The 23,274-nt window shown below is 39.3% G+C and overlaps 1 protein-coding gene and 1 long non-coding RNA gene across 3 annotated transcripts in view; both read left to right on the forward strand.

The window, feature by feature from the left end:
* LOC124170513 (probable 3-hydroxyacyl-CoA dehydrogenase B0272.3) overlaps nt 1-23,274 on the forward strand; it is a 37,346-nt gene that overhangs the window by 409 nt on the left and 13,663 nt on the right. Inside the window, exons 2-3 of the mRNA XM_046549285.1 lie at nt 8,242-8,358; nt 8,853-9,011. Coding sequence (XP_046405241.1) covers nt 8,242-8,358; nt 8,853-9,011 — 276 coding nt within the window. The remainder of the gene's footprint in view (nt 1-8,241; nt 8,359-8,852; nt 9,012-23,274) is intronic.
* On the forward strand, nt 7-7,058 carry LOC124170514. 2 transcript variants are annotated; one of them, XR_006867485.1, is made up of 4 exons: nt 7-2,375; nt 2,647-2,802; nt 2,949-3,391; nt 6,637-7,058. It is a non-coding gene; the product is annotated as an uncharacterized LOC124170514 (long non-coding RNA). The 2 variants fall into 2 exon arrangements; XR_006867484.1 differs by having other exon boundaries at nt 7-2,802.

The following is a 23,274-nucleotide window of genomic DNA, read 5'->3' on the forward strand; positions in this document are numbered from 1 at the left end:
AGCCGGCAAAGTTGAAACGTGATTTATTTTGGTGATAATTCATCAGTGCTCGACATTTATTTGTGTGGAGTAGGAGCCGTGGTATTCGTTTGAGTTGAGAGGAACCCGTAGGTTAGCCCTGGATCAGCTGTTCCTTCGTTTGAACTTTAAAAGTGCTATTATTAGACCGCGCTCATGACTGGAGTCCCAAATTGAATTTGTTCCAAGCCAGATGCATTTTTCGGCAACTATTTGCTTTCGAGTTTCTACTCATAACCCATCAAATCGAATTAAATGGCAATCTTATCAGTTTTTCTTCTTATGTAACCTGAAATATGTTATTCGGGTAACTGGACGTTCTCATCACATGTATGTTCTGGCATGAAAGCTTGCGTACGAGAATTGTTTTTGCATATTCCAAGATAATTGAGTTGACAAAGAACTTAGTCAGTTTTGCGATTGATTTACGAAAACAAGTAGTTTTGATTTTCACCGTATTTCGTGCGTGCTAAGAATGTGACTTCCAGTTATCAATCAACTCCCAGAATCTTATGTATCTATCTGTTTTTTAAATATCTTCACTATCGCCTTGGAATTTGGCATTTCTTTGGCGAATTTATCTTGTCAACACTCAGTTGTAGAGACGGGAAGTCCAGCATACGAGTTCTACCTTCACTTCCATCAATTGCTTGGTAGCCTGCCATTGCTTACCCACCAATGACTTGCATTTATGGAGCTTCTATCATTGCATTTATAGAGCTCTATTATAGAGTTATCTATGCTTCTTCGTGAGATTTATACTACTTGTCTCTAGTCCGGAAGGAATGCGAGCCACTGCGTCTATTTTCGAATTCGTTTTCGGAATCCATCGTAAATATACCCATCTTATACATTGACTCTCCTATTCGCCATGAATATAATTTTTCTTTCCTTCACGTAGATGCCAGTATACGGTTATACCTTTCACAATGAGATTTTTATCTCAAAAAGGGTATTGAACGTTAAATGGACAGTACTAAAAACAATATTTTTCTGTCATGACTGGAGCTATTGAGGAAAGCATATGAAGGAAGTGATAAGAAATTCTAGCAAAATGGAGGAGCCTGGGTCAGGTGGACTAAGCCCCTGGCTCTATCTCTGGTGTACCAAAATAAATTAGGGCAGTAAAATTAAGGAGGAATCCATAGACTAATTTTTTTATAATTTCACACTTTGGCCCTCCTCCCTCACACCAGCAAAGCTAGTACCAGCTCTACCAGATGTAATTATGGCTATACTGCCATTGACCCCACTGTTTGCTCATGAGATTTCAGACACGATGTAATGTCTTTGTAATGAGGAAAGCACGACGACACAGTGTTCCCCTATCCGACTGTTGAGTATGCTAGGAGGCTGTCCATCCACTCAAAATTCCCAAACGAATTAATAATGGAATTTACAGCATATGTATGTTGCACATAATTCACAAGAAATTTAATCTGCAAATACAACCTCCTCTCTGGCTCTGGAAAAATATATGCTTGTGAAAGTGTGCATTTGGGAATACTATAACCAACATCCCATGCCAGTAAAAATTTCTGATTTCACAATAATTGCCATGGGTATCTTTTTCACATGCCAATTGAAGTGAATTTTTCTGCCATTCATAGTAATAATAATTTTTATTGATGGGAGAATTACCCACTTACAAAAATGTACAATTAGTAAACAAAATATAAATTTTTTAAGCTCTTCATCATACGGGATATAGTCTTTCTTTTTTAAACTTTCTGCGAAAATACATAGTTGGTAAAAAAATATAAGCACAGCTGTTAGTACATAATTAATAAATACATATAAAAATAATAGATAGAACAGCCACATGTCTATCAAACAGTGGAAATAGACATTTTTATTATACATATGAACAAATAATTGAAGTCAAGTCTCAAGCAAAGGTAGTTTCCACCTTTTAAATTCTCCGGATGTATATTATATAGGTTGATGTTACTACATTGTAGTTAATGTTTCGCATAGTTATGATTAGGGATGAGTGAAGAGTGTAATTTCTATAAGAATAAGGGAGTGAAAATATGAATTTTTGTCTAGTGTTTGAAATGGGTACATGGAAAGGGATCATTTCAACCAGATGACTAGAGTCAATGTCTCCATGCAATAGGCGGTGAAGGAATGTTATGCCCAGGTGTCATCGACGGGTTGGCAAAGGTAACAGATTAAGAAGGGATAGTCTCAAGTCATAAATAATAAGAAGGATGTTAAATCTGAAAGATACTAGTCCTATGAATCTGCGTTGGGCACACTCAATAGCTTTGATTAGAACGTTATAGAATTGGGACCATACAATAGAGGCATACTCAAGAATAGGGTGGATTTCTCTGCAATAAAGGATCTGATAAGTATGAATATTATATAAATCTCTTTAAATTCTGAATATGAAACCCATTGTTCTTGTAGCTTTTATAATTATTGATTGGATATGATACTGAAATGTCAGGGATGAGTCAAATGTAACGCCTAAGTCACATATTCTACTAACTCTAGAGATAGCAGCATTATTTAAGCTATAGTTGTACATAATCGGAGGCTTAATTTTATGGGAGGTTATTACGTTACATGTTATTGTTTAGTACCATGAGGTGTTCATTACTCCATTTTTCATATTTTTAGTGACTATTTTGCAATTTGTTACAATCCTCAAGTGAGCAGGAATAAAATACATGTACTGCACTTCATGATTTCATGAGTTTATCTTTGCTACACTTAGCCAGTTCACTTGGCCAGTAGTGGTTGAAGCTCTGGCAATAGTATCAGATCGAAAATCAGGTAAGTAACAACAAGTTGATATTCTCATGTGATTAAATTGCATATTGTGCCAGCACTGGAACCAGTTTAGTGGGCATGCATGAAAATGGCTATAAGGTGAATTCAGTCATGGTTTGTGGCCTGTACCTCACCCTTTCCTCCCACAGTTTCATACTATGAGTTAACAAGACCACTTCAGCATGAACTTTGTAACTTCCAGCCTTCACCCCTTCTCAAGAAAACCTGTGTTTAGACGAGGCACTCCGAGACAGGTTAGTGTGTGGGGTGAGCTCTGAAGCTGTTCGCCACAGGATGATTCTGGAGCCGGATCTCTCTTTCGAACATGCGTGTTCGCTTGCACAAGAACTGGTGTTAGCTGAGTCTCAAGTGCAACTGCTAAGACCGGAGCCAGCACACGAGGGGATATATAGCCTAGGAGGACAAGCTAGACCGGCAAGGAAGGGGGGAGCAGTCAGGGCAGTAGATGAAGATTCCACCCTATTCAGAGAGACGATAGCTTCCCAGCCAACGGATAGAGGTCCAGGTGCAACTCACTGGAGAAAGGAGGAAAATTATTTTGTTCATCAGGTTCCGGCACCGGGAGTAGGAGGTTTGGAAAATCTTGTTCTTTGGTCTGACATTTGTAAATGTTCACTTAGAGTAGAAAGTATTGATGTCCATTTTGAAATTGATAGTGGAGCTTCGGTTTCCATTATGGCAATCTCCCAATTTAAGAGTCTTTTCCCAAGGATTCCTCTCGAACCCAGTCCCTTAACTTTGAAGTCAGCCTCGGGTCGGGATTTAAAGGTTGCAGGGCAGGTATGGGTCTGGGTAGAGTCTCCTTCCAAAAGAGAAAAACTCAAACTGTTTGTTGTAGAGTCTGAGATTGAGATTCCTGTTCTTGGACGATCATGGTTGGACGTGTTGTTGCCCAGTTGGAGAGGCATGTTAAAGATAAACCATGTCAATACATCAGAGGAACTGTTGCAAGCAAAGTATCCTCCAGTGTTTGATGGGGATCGTACAGCAAAAATAAGTTCCTTTAAGGCCCACATAAAGTTGAAAGAAGGGTGTGTTCCAATTTTTAGGAGAGCTTATGACGTGCCTCTTAAAATAAGAGATAAAGTGAAATTGGAACTAGGGAAATTGGTGGAAGCTGGTATCTTTGAACCAATTAGGCACTCTGAATGGGCAAGTCCACTTGTGATTGTGCCGAAGAAAAATGGGGAGCTTTGACTTTGTGTTGATTATAAAAGCACAGTAAATACTGTGATTGAAAGAGACAAATACCCCTTACCAAGATTGGACGATATACTGACGGGTTTGCCGGGTGGAAGGGTATTTGTGACTCTTGATTTAAGTCGGGCTTATATGCAGTTAGAGGTCTCAATAGAGTCCAAAGAATCACTCACCGTAAATACCATGTTTGGCCTCTACAGAGTCCATCGCCTTCCCTACAGAGTATCCAGTGCCAAGTATTTTTCAAGGGGTGATGGACTCAATCCTGCAGGGATTGGAGGGAGTATACTGCTATGTTGACGATGTGGTATTTGTGGGGGGAAGTTTTGATGAATGTAAAAAAGAACTGGTCTTGTTTTAGATCGCTTGAACAGACATGGTATAGGGGTTAACTCTGAAAAGTGTGAATTTTTTAAGCAGAGTATCATATATTTAGGTCATTTTATTGATGAGTCTGGGATCAGACCAGCAGAAGGGAAAATGAAGGCCATTATGGAGTGCCCCTCTCCTGAAAATATTCAGCAGCTTAACTCATTCCTAGGTATGTTCAATTTCTGTAGTAAATTCATTCCTATGTCATCAACCTTGTTAAGTCCCCTGTATAAGTTAACTCAAAAGAATGCCCCCTTTTTGTGGTCCAAAGAGCAAGAATCAGCATTTTGCCGAAGCAAGGAGTTGTTGCTTAATAGCAACGTTCTGACATTTTATCAACCTCAACTTCCTTTGGTTTTAATCACTGATGTCTCCCCATATGGAGTGGGGGCTGTTTTGTGCCATGTGATTGATGGGGTAGAAAAGCCAATATGGTGTGCATCAGCAACACTGACCCCGGCAGAAAAGAACTATGCTCAGATTGAAAGGGAGGCGTTGGCTATTGTCTTTGGGGTGCGCAGGTTTCACAAATTGTTTAATTGTATGGTCAACAGTTCACCATTGTCAATGATGACCAAGTCCTTAAACGAATATGTATTGGGGCCCAAAGTAGGTATCCCTACATTGGCAGCCTCAAGGTTGCAAAGATAGGCTCTGATATTAGCCTCCTATGATTATGAAGTGGTGTATAGGAAGAATGTGGAGAATACAGATATGTTATCACGCTTGCCTTTACCAATGGAAATTACTGGTGATGAGGAATGTATTTTTAGATTGAGGGGCCTTTTAACAATGAAGACATCATAGTTTAGTCGAAGGCAGATAAAGTCTTGCAAAAGGTAATCCATTTCACTCAAGCAGGCTGGCCAAAGTGTTGTGAAGAGGAGCTGAAACCCTACTTTGTCCGTAGACATGAGCTAACTGTATCTGAGGGTTGCTTGTGTTGGGGTAATCGAGTTGTAGTGCCTGGAGTGCTTAGGGGTAAGGTACTACAGATGCTCCATGAGCAACACATTGGCATTGTTAGAATGAAATTGCTAGCAAGACAAACAATCTGGTGGCCTGGTGTAGAAAAGGACATTGAAGATGTCATGGTAAATTGCGAAACATGTTTGGTCACGCAGGCAAGAGTCTCCCAACAAAAGTATTTAGTACCCTGGCCTGAGACAATGCAACCATGGGAGAGGGTACATTTAGACCTGCTCTCATTCCAAGGGCACCATATTCTAGTTTTGGTTGATAGCTATTCAAAATGGGTGGAAGCTTGGTTGATGGAAGGAACAAGTGTCCAGAAGGTAATTTTGAAATTGAGGGAGTTCATGGCAGTTTTTGGCATACCACAGGAAATAGTCAGTGACAATGGCCCCCCATTCCAGTCAGTTGAGTTCACCATGTTTTGCAAGCGAAACAATATTAAAGTAATAAAAAGTCCTCCATACCATCCTCAATCAAATGGACTGGCAGAACGAGGTGTTCGAACCATAAAAGAGAATTTTGCAAAACAGTACAAAGACATGTTAAATTCACATCTTAGGGGTGATTTAGTGAATCAAAGCAAGCCAGTTATAAAGCACCACCTACTAAATTTTCTGATTTCTTATAGAAATACCCCTTGTTCGGTCACGACAGTGTCACCAGCATCACTAATTTTTAAGCATCAGCCAAGGACCATGTTATCATTGCTGAAGCCAGTTAGGCCTCAAAAGCAGCAAGTCCCTAAGGGGGGGATTCTAAGGACTCCAAGAGCTGTTAGTAAGGGGCAAACAATCCCAGAGTTTAGACTTCATGAAGAAGTATTGGTGAGGAATCCCAATCCAGGGGCATTTAAATATATTAAGGGTCAAATAGTGGCTGTTATGAGCAAAGCGACCTTCAAAGTAACACTTCCGAACGGGGTTAGGTTAGTACACCTAGATCAATTGAGGAAATTGCGTGACACTCAACCTAAAGTAGAATTAAATGAAGGGAATCATAGAGCCTGGGATGATTTCTTGTGGTCAGCGAAAAAGTATGCCCCAAACAGCCAGTGCAGAGAGGTGAGAGACAAGGCTTGGAGTCTACAGCCATCACACGTCAAAGTGACAGGGTTGCAGTTCCCCAAGCGCAATTACGCCGAAGTAATAGAGTAGTGGTTCCCCCCAAATGTCTGGATTTTTAAAAAAAAAGCTTATATGTACTGCACTGATGTACATACCTGTGGTAAAATATTATATGTTAATATAGTTTTATTTTGTATCATGGCAGGGTTAAGGGGATACCTAGATGAAGTCTTAGAGGTTCACAGGAAGTGTTGGAGCCAGCAGAGGAGGGGATAATGGTAGCCTTTGATGATGGGAAATTGTTGAAACCTGCTGAATTTTAGGACTTCTATTATGTTTCTATTATTTTAAAATTGTACATTAGTAACATGTCACATGTAACTGCCATATGTAATAACCATTGTTATCAGGGATTGGAATTTTGTATGTAACTTTGGGAAGGGATGAAGTGTATTTAAATGTGTGTGTGTGTGTCTATTGTTTTGTAGACGTCACCACTGGTCGAGAGTATTTGAGATGCATGTAACTTCTCTAGCGTGAGGGAGTGGGTGCCATGTTGTAACGGTAATGTGTTGGTTGTGAGTGTTACGTACGATACGAGAGCAATAAAGCGTTTATCTAAATGGACTACGTGGTTGTTAATTCGGACCTCCTCTCCTCGGGAACACTTCACCGAGTAGTAGCAGATGAAAAATCATGGCATACAACAACACTTCACCAATATAATAATTATTCAAAATTCATTTCTGAAAAGATTTGTGGTAGTCCTCATTATCTAAGTGCTATTTTGATAAATCCTATCAAGTGTTGCAGATCTAAGGAAATCACTATTTTGACTCTTGAGGTCTGGCTGTAACATATCAGTAGGTAATGTTTTATGGCTTTTCAACCAAATTTCATGATTCCAGTGTTTCTAGGTGTTAAAATATCCTCCCTTTAAGAATCCAAAAGAGACCATAATAATAAAAATAATAAAGGGGTTGACTGATTTTAATTTCAACTCTACAATTTACAACAAAGTTCAATTGATTTTAAATGGGTAAAACTTGACCTTCTCACGTGCAGTGTGCCTATTTGCAGGTGCTTATCTTTCAATTTTCAACCTACCTCCCTTTATATAGTCCCCTTTTTATCTCATTCGGCAGCTTCCTCTTTTCACCTGCCATACTAAGATCCTTTGTGTTTCCATTGATTTCACTTTCTCTAGTCGTCTTCAAGCCAATATTTCAAATGGCTTGAGCCTATCCTGGGCCTCGGGAAAACATATAAGTTAATGTCCTGAGTGTTTGTCTTGAGATGTAGCCTTCCTCAAAGTTTATGGAATTTTGCCCCATCCATTGTGTAAGTAAGTCTATTTCTTGATGGAAAATCTCAGATATTTTGTGCCTAATGAGATCAGGTACAGTGGTGATCTATTAATGAAACACTGACTTGCAATTTTCCACAAAAATAAAATTTAATTCGACTCGAGTTTCGATGTTACTACATCATTTTCAAGGTACAACTGAGAGAGGAGAAAGTGGATGGAAGGTCCTCAAGGAGGTGGCTGGAATGGGTAGAAGTGCAAGGCGTGGGGGGTTGTGGAAAATTGCAAGTCAGTGTTTCATTATGAATCAATTCCACTCCATCTCGCTTGATTCTTCGAAAGTGATCTATTAAAATAAAATATATTTGCCCTATCCACAAATATTTTAATGTATAGTGGCAGTCCTTTATACATCAGCTGGTAGTTTGTGGAGGGGTTGGAACCTTCAAAAAATTTCCTTAGCATACTCCATATAGTAATGAAACACATTCTTCTCTCCTAAAGGTTGCAGCTCAGGCAGGAAACACTGTGACCATTTGTGAAGTTAATGATGCTGCTCTTCAAAAAGCTCAGTCCAGAATCCAGTCTAGCCTTGAACGTGTAGCAAAGAAGGTGTACAAGGTAATTTTATTGGAGCCAGTTACGTCATTTGAAACTAATTTTCTTTTTAATCAATTTGGAAAAAATTTACTTCTTTGTTAATTTATTTTCCTAATGGAAGGGTAGTCGTGGATTACTTCTTATTGAGACATGAAGCTCCAATTGTATAGAACAGAATGGCATAAGCTATCATAGAGTTATTTTGTTGAACTATTTAATCTCGTCAGGGTGGAAGAGAGACAGTTAAAATTTTTCGGCTGCTTTTAAGTTCTTCATTTCATTCGGGGAATAAGTAATCATCTTCCGCATCCTTTTTCCACCGAGGGCATAATGTGATTGTTAGAAAAATATTCGATGACTCACCATTTTCTGCATCATAATTACCATTACTACACATATGTGCTTGTATTGAGACATAATTATCCAATTTCTGAGTATTGAATCTAGAATGTTAGTAAACCTAATTCCATATATATATTATTTCCATAAATGTTCTTCAATTTTCATTCTTGCAGGATAAAGCAGAAGATGGTAAAAAGTTTGTTTCTGATACAATGGGAAGAGTCAATTTATCTACAAAGGTTGGGGAATCAGTTCAAAAAGCTGATCTTGTGGTTGAGGCTATTATTGAAAAGATGGAGGTGAAGCATAAACTTTTTAAGGAAATTGATGGTGTAAGTGATGTGTTTTCATTGTTTTCCTATACCCTTCACCTGTGCCTTGAGATCATAGAGACCACCAAACTTCATATATTTATTGATTTTTATTTCACTTTCCTCTTCTTAAAACTAGGTTGTAGTTGACATTTCAACACTGCTGTAATGAAAATGTATGAATCGAATGGAGTGTGAAACAGCTAGGTGTAAAACTGTTTGAATCCTTAACAAAGCATTATTATGATTCAGTTGTGATGCGTTGTTGAAGTGCTTGTGGTAAATAATGAAAGCAATCTAAAATAATGGCCTTTTTTAAATATCTTTTTGTTTATTCTTAGTCTCGTGGTCATATTGAATTTTACAGGAGTTGAGATACTTCCTGCTGATGTCAGGGTTGGAGCTTACAATTTTCATTTCTGTCAGGCTTTTGGTCTAATATCTGCCATGAGTGCTTTGTGAGAAAAATTTCCATGTGCAAGTGAACTCTATCTGGCCTGGACATCAGCCTTTTCTGTGTCATTGCTGTGGTCTCCCTTGCTCTGCCTCTTAAGTAGTCTATAACTTACAGTTTTTTACTGCATTTTTAATTGGTTGTATGAATATTATGATATCAATTAATTCCAGATGCCATATGATAGACATTTAAAGACTGTAGTATAAATAACATTGTCTAAATAATTTTATTTTTTTAAGGTCTTTCAGAAATAAAATATATACATACACAGGAAACACGGGTAAGAATGGGGTATCAAGTTGAAAACGTTAAAAAACAATCACGCAACAGTTTAATAAATTTACCTCACATTTTTAATAGACCTTTTGAAATGTATTTAACACAAAAATACAATAATATAGAGGAAAAATATTAATTATATTTTTTTCCAAAAGCAAAATATTACATTGTAACCTCGATAAAACGAGACTGCACGGTGCTCAAATAAACACTCGCTACAGGCATCCTCCGAGTTACGTAATGGATGCATTCTGGCAGACTCTGCGTAAGTCGAAATTTACGTAAGTCGAACATTCTGCGTTAGTGCCTCAGAGATTTCGATCGGTGCGGTGAATTCTTGCCGGAGAAATGTGTGGTAAATTCTCGGTGTAGTTTCATTCAAATCACAGCGTTATTCATGAACTCTTAACACATTCTCAAATTCATACAAACTCAACTGAACGTTAATATAGCCTGAGAGTTTCATCTCCAATATTGCCAATCAAAATGCGTAATATTATTCCCGGAATTGACCGATCGCGTAGATTCGGGAAAGTACGGTATCTCAGCGCTACATTACTAAACTGAATACCGTATATCTCCGAATATAGTCCCCCCTTTTTTTTCCAAATATGGCCGCGGAAAAGTAAGGGGGGGGGGGACTATAATCGAGTGTAATCCAGTTTAGCATACTAAAGGTGACCATAAAGTAATAAATAACGGCATAATGGCTAATGTTCTCGTAGTCTTTCTATTTGAGTATATTTATGAGGATTATAATCGGAGATATTAGTAAATACTGCCACGTTTTACCGGAAATTAAGACAATTTTTACCACAAATGTTGTACAGATACGATTATTCCGATTCAAACAGCATATCGAATATGCGTTTTCACGGAATCCATCGGGTAGCCGCTAATTTTTCTTGGAAAAGTATTGTTAGAATAATTCAATCGACACTGATCACTTAATGACGCAAAACAGTAAATAATTAAAATGAAAACTAAACACACACTATCATTACATTAATCGAACACTAGAATTGAATCAATAGTATATGTACCCGTCGCTCATTTAATAACTACACGATTTAAATAATTGTGAAAAATAAACAGATAAAGTGAACCTTTCGTGACGATTTAGCATTTCATTGCGTCCGTAGCTACTATACGTCCATGTACCCGTGCGGTTCGTGTTTACAACCACTGCCTTTACCGCCTTCGCAGGACAAGAACGCGCAATAGGTGATGCATTTGTTTCTGAAAAGGCGCAATAATCGACGACTTTAAACCAGAAGCGCCGGCATTACTGCATTTGATCGAAATACAGCGACTCAGCATCGAAAGTGTAATCAATTTATTGAGGAATATCTTCAATTCGTCAGGGTAAATAGGATCGATAAATTACGTCGCATAACGTTTCGCAATTATTTCCGCGATATTTTCTTTATTAAAAATAATTTTACGTTCAACAGTGAGGTGATGGATCAAGTAGAAAGATGAGGATCAATCCTGCCGCAGATTAGAGGCCTTCAAATACGGAGTTTCGATGCCAATTTAAAAATAGCCGTTGCAGAATACGCCGTAAATCATAGTATTTACAGCGCTTGCAAATACATCGCGGAAGTCATTTCGGGGGTCTCGATGCGGCAGATTCAAAGAATTAGAGGAAAATATCGTCGAATTTGTGCGCAAATGCAGAGCAGAAGCTCTTTGTGTAACTTATGCAATGATTCGCGACGAGGCATTGAAAATTGATATAATTTTTTTTTCAGTTTTAATGTTTGTTGGAAAAAGTTTATTTCTTAATTTTATTACTTTGATATTTGTAAGTCCTGTAATTTAATTGTTTTGCTTAGCAGGCATTTGATAGCAATATTTTTATAATATTTATAATTTATTTAACACAATTTTATTTAGATTTCCTAAATTCTTCAGGTCACTTGGATTTGTGATGACTTGATGGGTGTGTTACACTGGATCTAAGGAAGTTTCAGGGCCAAATGCAATACTGTTTATGGGCTTTAAGTTAAAGCTTATATATTGACATTGTCTGTAGTCATTTGGAAATCAAAAATATTAATAATTTGTGAAGGTTTAAAAAATACAATAGCCTTGGATACTTAAAAAAATTTCTCATTTCTTCATTACATCTGGTTAAGGAACTATAAATTACTGATACATGCAATGGATCACAACATGTTTTAGGTATAGTTATTTTGTTGTGATGGAAAATATGTGAACAGATTTGTTCTTAATCTTCACAGAAAATAATAGTTTTTATCGAATCTAGAATCTTAACTTGCTAACCACAGAAAAATTGCCTTCCTTTACATTTTAAAATTTTTCCCAAAACTGAGGTCTCAAAATTGGGGGGGGGGGACTATATTCGGAGATATACGGTACTTAAATTGATTCATTATGTTATTATGCGATATAAGGCCCATAGAATGCATTGTCTACTTACCGTTAATCATTATATCTTCTGCCTTTTATATATTACGTTGATTGATGAATCTGGTGGTTTCACTTTCACAGTTTATACATGTAGGAGGGGGTGTCGAGGATTATGAGCAAATTACACACAAAAAGTACTAGTAAATCACTATATTCTTAGATACATTCACACGCACATACACTCAATCTTTCACGCTCGCAGACATATTTTCATCCTCTCACTGAGTTGTCGAAGGCTGCACGGTGATGTTACCCTTGGCGTCAGCTGCTGCTGAGGCTCATGTGGAGTCAACTTTCGTGAAGGAGCTATGAAGAGATGTCTTCTGTATGGATGCCTTCTTTTTTTCACGATATATTTCTTTGTAGCACGACATGGCATCTTTAAGTGCCCTACTGACCTTCGGGAACCTCTCGTTGTTAGAATCCATTTTTTCTAGTTTTTCCACTGCGGAATTAATATGCTCGAAAACCTCAGACAATCCTTTGGCTGTAAAGCATTTTGGTTGTCCACACACCTCATTTTCAGAGCCACCATCATCATCTTCGTCCCCTACATGTGCCCTATTTGCGCTCAACTCAATCAGATCTTTGTTTGTCCACTCCTCGTGCGAATCCAATAGCTCTTCTACGTCTTCCACCTCCACTTCAAGGTCGAGAGCATGTGCAAGATCAACAACTCGGTCGATGACTTCGTCTACTTAATTCGACATAAATCCCTCGAAATGTACGAGGGAGGGGCAAAGGTTCTTCCAAACCCCATTCATATTTTTGCTTGTTACTTCTTCCGAGGATGGTGCTATGTTTTTTATTGCGTGATACACATTGTAGCCCTTCCAAAACTCCCTAAGTGTCATTCCACCATCCCCATCTGTAGCGGCAATGGCATCAGCAAATGTCTTCCTTAAGTAATAAGCCTTGAAAGATGCTATGACTCCCTGATCTATTGGCTGTAGAAGGGACGTTGTATTTGGGGGCAGAAAAATCACCTTAACAAATTCATTTAAGTCATCCAAGTGTGCAGGATGGCCGGGTGCATTGTCAAGTATCAGCAGGATTTCAAGTGGAATTTTTTTCTTATGGCAGTACTCCTTCACCTCGGGTATAAAGTGGTTGCAATACCAGTCCTCAAATAAGGCAGATGTAACCCATGCTTTTGGGTTCGATTTCCAAATGACTGGAAGCGAGGATTTGTCAACATGTTTTAATGCTCTTGGCTTTTCCGAGTGATAAATTAGAAGAGGTCTCAGTTTGCCATCTCCCATCACATTTCCTCCAAGCAAGAGAGTTAGGCGATCTTTTGCTGCCTTAAATCCAGGTGCGGACTTTTCTTCTTTCAAAATAAATGTTCGGTGAGGCATTCTTTTCCAAAATAGCCCCGTTTCGTTGACATTAAACACCTGTTCTGATAAATAGCCACCCTCCTCAATTATTTTTTCAAGGACTGTTGGAAATTTTTCTGCTGCTTCTCTATCACCACTCGCTGCCTCACCGCATAATTTCACATTATGCGTTTTCCAACAATTTTTAAATCGATTGAACCACCCGTTACGCGCGACAAAATTTCCACCCTTCTCTCCTTTCTGTTTCTTCAACAGTTCATAGAGACTTTTGACCTTATTTTGAATTGTCAGGAAACTAAGCTGTGCACCTCTTCCATGCTGTTTCTCCATTCACACCGTCAGTAATTTTTCCATTTCAGCCAGAAGACAATTCCGTTGCTTGGTGATGATGGTGGATCTCATACAGGCAGAACCTTTTACATGTTTCTTTATTCGTTCCTTGTATTTCACTGTTAATAGTTGACACGGCCATGTTTAGAATGCGTGATATGTTTGATATCGTTAGCCCACTTTCATATTTCCTCACAATATCAATTTTCTCTTATAGAGTGATTGTTCCTCGTCTTTTAGAAGCACCTGACTTACTCTCACTTCGACGCTTATCTGCCATTGTCGGAGGATCCAAAGCACTTCACCGTTAAAACTGTTCACACAAATACAACCGTCAACTCTGAGTTCCAGAAAGCGACTGAAGGGATTGATATAGGCATCTTATTACCCCACGATCGATCGATTGAAATACTATAGGGAGAAGCTGAATGCCGTGGGAGAGCAACATTAGGGCATTTCCCACGATCCGCTATCCCCCTCCATTCAGCACTCGCCTCACCCACTCTGACACTTTCCTCTTCTCTGAAACAAAAAAAAGTCCCAGTTCGTGCAGGGATCGTATTACGAAGACCTTAGCTTCGAAAAATATATCAAGTTACACGAGAATAATAGAATCGTGTTTAACGCCTCTTCCATTCTCACCCACTGATTTTTTTCAGCCTATGAATCTACCCCACGATCGATCGATTGAAATACTATAGGGAGAAGCTGAATGCCGTGGGAGAGCAACATTAGGGCATTTCCCATGATCCGCTATCCCCCTCCATTCAGCACTCGCCTCACCCACTCTGACACTTTCCTCTTCTCCGAAACAAAAAAAAAGGTCCCAGCTCTTGCAGGGGTCGTATTATGAAGACCTTAGCTTCGAAAAAAATATCAAGTTGCACGAGTAGAATAGAATCATGTTTCACGCCTCTCCGATTCTCGCCCCCTGATTTTTTTCAGTCTATGAATCAATCAGTAGCCCAATAAGTTTTTTAAGTATACCGGGACTAGCCACGGTGATAACTACTACAGCAGTCCATACCACCTTGTCCGGTATAGTCCACAAATTTCCACAGGGAAGAATGACGCCTCGGTAGCTTAACTGGCTAAAGCACTCGGCCGGAAATCGAGGGATCCGGGTTCGAATCCCGGTCAAGGCGAATGATTTTTTCTCTGTGGATTTTTCGCACAATTGTGCATTGCGGGTGACTCCCGTAAAAGTTATCACCGTGGCTAGTCCCGGTATACTTAAAATTCGTCAAAGAGAGAACACCTATATGTGTTCAAAGTTCGGACTTTACTCTCCGGCTGTGGCGCCGTGCGCACGATTTGGACTGCTCGTCGCATAATATGCTCAGCAGTCCATACCACCTTGTCCGGTATAGTCCACAAATTTCCACAGGGAAGAATGACGCCTCGGTAGCTTAACTGGCTAAAGCACTCGGCCGGAAATCGAGGGATCCGGGTTCGAATCCCGGTCAAGGCGAATGATTTTTTCTCTGTGGATTTTTCGCACAGCCCAATAAGTGTCTAACAATGAATTTCGGCAATTGGTATTATACTTTTATTATATTGAAATATTAGTAATGTGCATGTAATTAAAAAAACAAGGATACCAAACACGACGTATTTCTAACGTTATTTAAGCATTTTAAGCAAGGAAATAGTTGGAATAATATGATGGTGATTTCTGGCGAATCTCGATATCCTCGCAGCTGATTGTGAGCTTCTCGGCAGTTGATGCTGTATTGTTTTCGAAAAAAGGTTATCAGGTTCAAATATACGAGTTATGCTACAGGTCTCACTTTTCAGCATTGCTAACGAAGCGATGTCTTCTCAGGACATTTTGTTTCTTCCGCCTTAGCTTAGACGCGTCATAGCACCAGCACCCCCCACCACTACCACTCTTCATATAACAACATGGCGATGCTTTGGGACGTTCTGGCCAGTGCCTCGTGGCTACAAATGCAAACTTCTCGCGCTATTTTTGCGTGTTTTCCTACATTTTCGATGTATGTGATTGAAAAGAACACTTAATTAGATGTACAATTATAATTGAATGGGTATTTCTTTATTTTTATTTCCTTTTTCAAATATTTGGGAGGGGAGGTGCCCGAGAGTCCTAATGGGCAAGCTGCCACTGACCAATTCTTCTCCGCGACAAAGATTTCTGCTCAAACTTCATTTTCTTTTAAATCCATAGATGGAAATGGCCAAACTTAAGGATATAATTTTTAAATAGTTGAAAGCCGGAGTTCGGGTCTGTATGCTGTGTAGCAAGCTGTATCGTACGGGAGCGAGCGCAACCACTTCCATGGCTATAACTGCAAATTTTCACGTTTATTGGTGACTTGGGATTTATAAGCGATTTTGCTACAGAAATTAATGAACATTTCTTCTACGAATGATAAAAATGGGTCACTTTGTTTTGTTTATCTTGTAGAAAACTCGATAACTATGTATTCGATATTTTTTCTGCCATTGGGTATACGAGCGAATATCTACTTCTTCGCACTCGCATTCGAAAATTAACGTAATCACTTGAAATACGGTTATCACTTACGTAAGTACGGATTTACGTAAGTCAAGACATGCGTAACTCGGGGGATGCTTGTATAGCGAATTGTCACTTTACCAGAGGTGGAGCAAATAATAGCCAATATACCTATTTTGAACAGTTACACAGGAACAGGAGTGGTGCGGCGACACATGAATTTATATCCGATAAGCGTAAGCATAAATCCAGATGAAAGGCGATGTTTTTTGCATCACTAAATTTCCTTAAACAACAGCTATCAATTCAAACAATTTATAAGTGCCGTACGGAATGAAAATCATGCAAAGTATTGCTTTGTCAATAATTATGCTAATGCACAACCGACAAAGCAATTTTTCTATGTCCTTAATTAGTGCATTTACGTGATCATTCTATTATGTTGGTATTTTCCTCTGAAAATTCAAAAAATAACTGATAAAACTGTGCCGCTGTTATTTAATGCCTCAAATGCTTCCATTGGTGTATGTTTCTTGTTCCTGTACGTTAAGCGGCAGTTGAGTGAAATAACGTATTGCATTTGTATCTGCAGACGAAAACGGTGGAAGGTGGTATAACGATCATGCCTCGGAAGACTTTTTTCTATTATCTAATGTAATATCTTCATTATCTACGTTAAAAAGTTTGCTAAGCATGCAAAATTATGTGATTAAAATTGCCGTTGTTAAAAAAGTTCCTTTTTGAGTGTTACGCTCACGACATATTTGAAATAAAACACTGAGTTTACCACGGCACTGCAATAAAAACGATTTGAATTAAAATTGGTAATATAAGACAAGATATTAACATGATATTATTTCACGAAAAAATATAACGCAGGTATTATGCTGATGTCACTTAAGTAAAACAAAAGCGAGATGCAAGTAACAGAGTCGAATATAACTCACATGGGTAATATATGCTACAAAGAAATAGAAAGGCATACGCATCTGATGGACCCTAAGGCCAAAAAAACTTACAAGTGTGAATTTATTGATTTAACATTCTCAATAATGACTGAAACATGAGAGAGGAATGCATAATTTTTTAGATTTAATAAACTAAAAGCACAGCTTCAGCTCTTCCCATATTCCATCTGTTGCAGTGCCGAATGCATACGACTAGGTGCCAAACGATAGTCAGTTGTTCTCTGAGTTCCTCCAGCAGACACCAGGGGATGCTCGGCCGCCCGGGTAACAAAGAGAGTGCCAGTATGACTATGACCACTGCCGCGAATAGTTAACCCTTGTGAATAGTACATTGTGATCGTGGCTATTACTTGTAACCGCAACAGAGAAGAAATACATCCATCCGGACAATTCACGCTGAGTAGCATAGTATTGTACATCCTACACCATCGCTAAGGCGCACTATCTATCTCTAGAAGCATCATTGCAAGAAATACCTCATGCTGCAAGGGTTTTGCCAGGGAATAGGTCGTAAAATCTATATCTAAATCTATATCACGTGGGGAATACATCTTAAGATAGGATTGGAGTCCTTTCTTCCGCGACTTCGGGTTTACACCGCAGGCATCACCAGTAACACTGGTTTACAAAAAACAAAAATTTTCTGGCGCAAGAGGTTTATTAACCGATCTTTATAGGGTTTTTTGCGCTGATTTCAAATATGTAAATAGTTTTTCTCCATCACCCTTAGTTTTCGTGTGATTCACCGAAACGTCCCGAAAATCCCGAAAAATCTGGTTTCATGCACCAATATACACTTAAAAGGACATAACTTCCAACCTAGTTATCGTAGAGCAATGAAACAAAAACCAGCGCACTCGTCATACTGTACGCGTGAAATGAGACTACATTTCGTTCCATTATACATCGTCAGGGTTGGTACCCGGGGACCACAATGTCAAAAAATGCAATTTTGGTAAACACGATTTTTGGCGCAAGAGGTTCATTTGCTGATCCTAATAGGGTTCTCCGCGCTGATTTCAAATATGTATTTAGTTTTTCTCCATCACCCTCAGTTTTAGAAAAGCTTGCATATTTATAGAAATATGCAAGCATGTAAGAAAGTATCATCTTACCTTAAAATGTTGTGGAGATGGATTTCCTTCTGTATTTCGCATCTTTCTCATCTCTCTTCAGTGTCCAACAGTAATCAGCAACCATTCTTGCATTCCACTTTCCCTGATACCTCTTCTCCATAACACTTATATCTTGGTGGAACCGCTCACCATGCTCGTCACTGACGGCACCAAGGTTGTCAGGAAAAAAGTCCAGATGCGAGTCCAAAAAATGAATTTTCAGCGACATTTTGCACCCCATGTCTTTGTACGATTGCAACATTTCTTCCACAATGTATCGGAAGCTCTCTGCTTTATTATTCCCCAGAAAATTCCGTATCATACTTTTCAGTGCCCCCCAAGCTGTTCTTTCCACTGGGTGTAAATTATCCTCGAACATTTTGTCACCCATCAAAATTCTTATCTGGGGTCCTCCGAGAATTCCCTCTTTGATTTTGGCGTCACTTACCCGAGGAAATAGTGTCTTCAAATGGCGAAATGCATCTGAATTTCTGTCCATAGCCCTCACAAAGTTCTTGACCAGCCCTAACTTTATGTGCAGAGGAGGAAAAATAATTGCGTCTGAGGAGACTAATGGAGGATGCGCAATATTTTTCTGTCCAGGATGATTGGTGATTGCCGCTGTGGCCATTCCTTTCTGAGGTAATGTTGTGTCTTGTCTCTGCTATCCCATTCACATAGGAAGCAGCAAAATTTGGTGTAGCCTCCCTGGAGACCAGTTAACAAGGCAACAACCTTTAAATCGCAACACACCATCCATTTGTACCTGTCATATTGAATTGTGTCCAAAAGAAATTTCATGTTTTCATAAGTTTCTTTCACGTGAGTAGCATAAGCTACAGGTACAGAGGGAAATTTGTTCCCGTTGTGCAACAGCACAGCCTTCAAACTCGTTTTTGACGAGTCGATGAATAGTCTCCATTCACTCGTTTTATGTTCATAGCCAAGTTCATCCATCACCTACTCAATGTTGTTGCAGTAAACCAGACCATTTGCTTCAGAATAGAAATTTTGGAACTCTCTTTGACGATTGCGATAGAAACACACCTTTGTGTCATGATGCAGTAAGTTCCAGCCACTCAGTCTTGGACCTAACAGTTCGGACTGTTGTTTCGACAAGGACAAATCACGAATAAGATCGTTTAAATCACCCTGAGTTAGGAGATGAGGTTCACTGGAAGATGTACTTGCCGTAAACGTTGGATCATGCAGCTGTACCTCTTCTACATGGGTGCCTTCCTTATGTTCAAAGTGCACTGGTGGTTGTGGTGGATGAGCTGGCACGGGTAAGTCCTCACTGTGAGCAACTGGCCTCATTGCAGACGGCAAATCTGGGTACTTCACTGAATGCTTGGATTTTGCAGTAATTCCACTTATCTTTGTTTCACAGAAGTAACAGTCTGATGAGTGGTTTCGTGGTTCACGCCAAACCATGGGTACAGCAACGTTCATGTGAAGCTGCGATCCCTTTGCCCACTCTGCGAGACGTTTCGCGCATGTCGAACAACATATATGTGGTGCTCAGTCCTTGTCTTGCTACCCCACTTTACAACCGAAGTATAATTCATAGCAATGTTTCACCGAAGGGGTCAAAGAACGACCTTGCAACTTGAATGTCAACTCCCCACAAATATAACAGAAGTTGTCGGGGTGGTCAACGCACTTCCTGGGCATCTTGTCTCACACGTAAAACACAGGCACAGCACCGCACACTGAAGAAGGAGAAAACAACTTCACTTCGTACCGGTTATTCAAGTCCTCTGTCACCTTACGCTTGCAACTGAAATGTCGGTGATTCTGACGAGCGAGTGTGGACAACAATGACTGACAACCCTACTACAGTGGGAATGTGTGCGATTATAAAGCACGCGCTCAGATCCACTACTCACGACACAACCTTGCTTAATACAATACGAGTGATATAATTGACAATACTAAAAAAATAAATATATATATCACTGGGCGTCCAGAAAGTTCACTTTTTTAGGAACAAAATTGCATTTTTTGACATTGTGGTCCCCGGGAACCAACCCTGACGATGTATAATGGAACGAAATGTAGTCTCAATTCACGCGTACAGTATGACGAGTGCGCTGGTTTTTGTTTCATTGCTCTACGATAACTAGGGTGGAAGTTATGCTCTTTTAAGTGTATAGTGGTGCATGAAACCAGATTTTTCAGGATTTTCGGGACGTTTTGGTGAATCACACGAAAACTGAAGGTGATGGAGAAAAACTATTCACATATTTGAAATCAGCGCAAAAAACCCTATTAGTATCGGTTAATGAACCTCTTGCGCCAAAAATCGTGTTTACTAGTGTAATTATAGCAGGAGATAATGCTTTGGTGCTTTGAATTAGTATAACCAACCTTCCAAGCTCTTGAAGTTCTTGAATCGCAATCTATCCCTGAAATACTCTGCTTTAGGCTTAGGCATAGCCCCTTTCTCAGAAGTTCCCGCAGATTGAAGTGTGCAAAACCACCTGAACAAAGCTCCTTCTAACTCTTAATGATCTGCATTCCTTGGGCGCTTTTGTTTTTTTATTGTGAAGAGGGAATAAGAAGATAAATTAATTACGCCACTCTCATATTACTCTATTATTTCTATTTTCTCGCTTAAACGTGTTTGGTGTTTTTTTTGGCCATGGTGTCTGCCATCGAATGCTTTCTATTCACGCCACTCGTGGATGTGTGGCTATGCTGCCGTCTGCTTTCTACCGCCCGAGGAACAAAAGAAGATTAAGCATTCACGAATGTTAATGCTACAATATTTTCACCAAAATGAACTACTTATTTATCGAACGACAGTTTGAGTTTGATTCTGAGCTCTCCATGTTAATTTCATTCCTAACGGATTGCAAGAAATTACAGAGATTATGGACTCTTGGTGAAGGTTTGCTGACGATGGAAACTCTTGCTATGGCGAGTGCCAACACCAAAAGGGTCTCGTAAAAATGAATTATTTTACATGCTTATTGTAGGGTCAATTGATGGTGCCTCGGCTATCTCTCGTAATGGCGGGGGTCTCGCAATAGACCGTACTCGCTTTAACGAGGTTCCACTGTATGTCATTTCCCCTGTTCTGCTCCAAGTACGGGGCAGAATGGGGTTGTGTGAAAATGAATTACGAAAACAAATTAAATATGTGAAGCAAAATGAAAACTAAGCTTTTGCGTTCTTTTCTTTTAATTTTAATGAACTTTTAGGTGCAGTACACTTTTACTAACAAGGGGGGACCACGTGCCTTGCTCCGCCTTTTTCAATGCCATATTTTTTATGGCATTCGTAATGGTGAATCACACCTCAGAGCTAGTAGTGGTTTCATTGAATTGGTCTTAGTTTGGCTGTAATTAATTTATTTTCATGTGGTGCATTTAACAAACCTTATACATTTCCAGGATAGCACATCTTCCTAGAGACTGGCCAGTTGGTCTAGTGGTCAGCATGTTTGGGTCTCACCCTGGGGGGCAGGATTTGAGGCTCTGTCGCCTCAATATATTTTGTAATCTTCATTTTAATCATACGGAGACAAGATAGTAATTAATTTTATTTTCAACGGGCATAGGCAAGAGAAAATTTTTTTAATCATCATAATGGCATTTAGGTATTTAAGCAGAGTCATTTCGAACACAGAGATGTGATGACTACACTAGCAAGGCTTGGTGTGTGCTAAAATATTAATTTTTAGCATTGTTTATACAGTATGGTATAGTATTTGGAGGAGGCGGCTGACAGCTGAGGTCATTTGCGCCGTGAGGCAGGAGTATGGAGGGAAGGGTGGAGAGAAATCCAGCATCGGCATTAGCATGCTCATAACGAAAGGTGCCAAGGGGACCATGGCTTAAAGTCTCATCCAACGGATAGTGTTTTGCGCTTGAAATGTCCTCCACACAATGCTCAAACAGGGATGGGGCAATCTTTGGAAATTTTCTGCCACTGGTGGGATTTGAACCTGAATTGTTTATTCTGATCAACTTCCAAATCAAAAATGAAAGCCACTTTTTGTAAGAGCACATGGCATTAACCCTTAACCGGTGACATGCGGTCCGAGAGACCGCTGGGTTTCTAAAAATATGAATATTTTCAAAATTAATACAACAAAATATCTATCGTTTTTCAGGAGGATGGATGAAAAAACGATGAATGCAGGAAAACTATCGATGCGGGAATGTGTGCCCGGGTTGCCTATGTCCCAGGATCCGCTGGATTTTTGCGAATTATGATATTCATTAATGGATTCAAACGAGAGTTAAGCTGATTACAGGAATATTATTACTTTATCGAAACACTTAGGTCATGTTGTTGATTCGACTTATCTCTCTTTCTAATATCCTAAAGGAACAAGCCGCCTTGCTAAAAAATGTTTGCACTCCACTCAGAATTTTCACTGCTATTATGCATTTCTGTCTGATGTAAAAATTCTTATCCATCAAATGCCATTTCAAGTACACGTATTTATGAGAGAAATGTGCGTGTTATGCCTCAAACAACTGATTTTGCCGTCGCAGTGATTGGTTATGAGATGGATCAAGAAGGCCAAAAATAGTTTATTATTTGAAATGTTCCTTTCTAGCAATTAAATTTTTAATATGATTGAGGCAATGTGGCGTTAATCGTCAGCGGCACGCCCACCTGATCCTCGGCTTCATCCCACTTCTTGTTTTCACCAGGGATCTCGCTCTACCCCCACCCCTGCCGTCATGTGCTACCGGACATACCGAGGCGTTCTGCAATATTCACGTTTTTCTAGCCCGAATTCTTTTCTTCATCATCGATTATTTTCAGTCCATCTTTTAAAGTTCTCACTTGTGTCTTCGGAAGGGCCATGGTCCAAAGACGAATAAGAATAAAACTAATAAAAATGAAACCGGACTCCATTG

The sequence above is a fragment of the Ischnura elegans genome, chromosome X (assembly GCF_921293095.1).
Source record: "Ischnura elegans chromosome X, ioIscEleg1.1, whole genome shotgun sequence".
In the NCBI taxonomy this organism is placed as follows: Eukaryota; Metazoa; Arthropoda; class Insecta; order Odonata; family Coenagrionidae; genus Ischnura; species Ischnura elegans.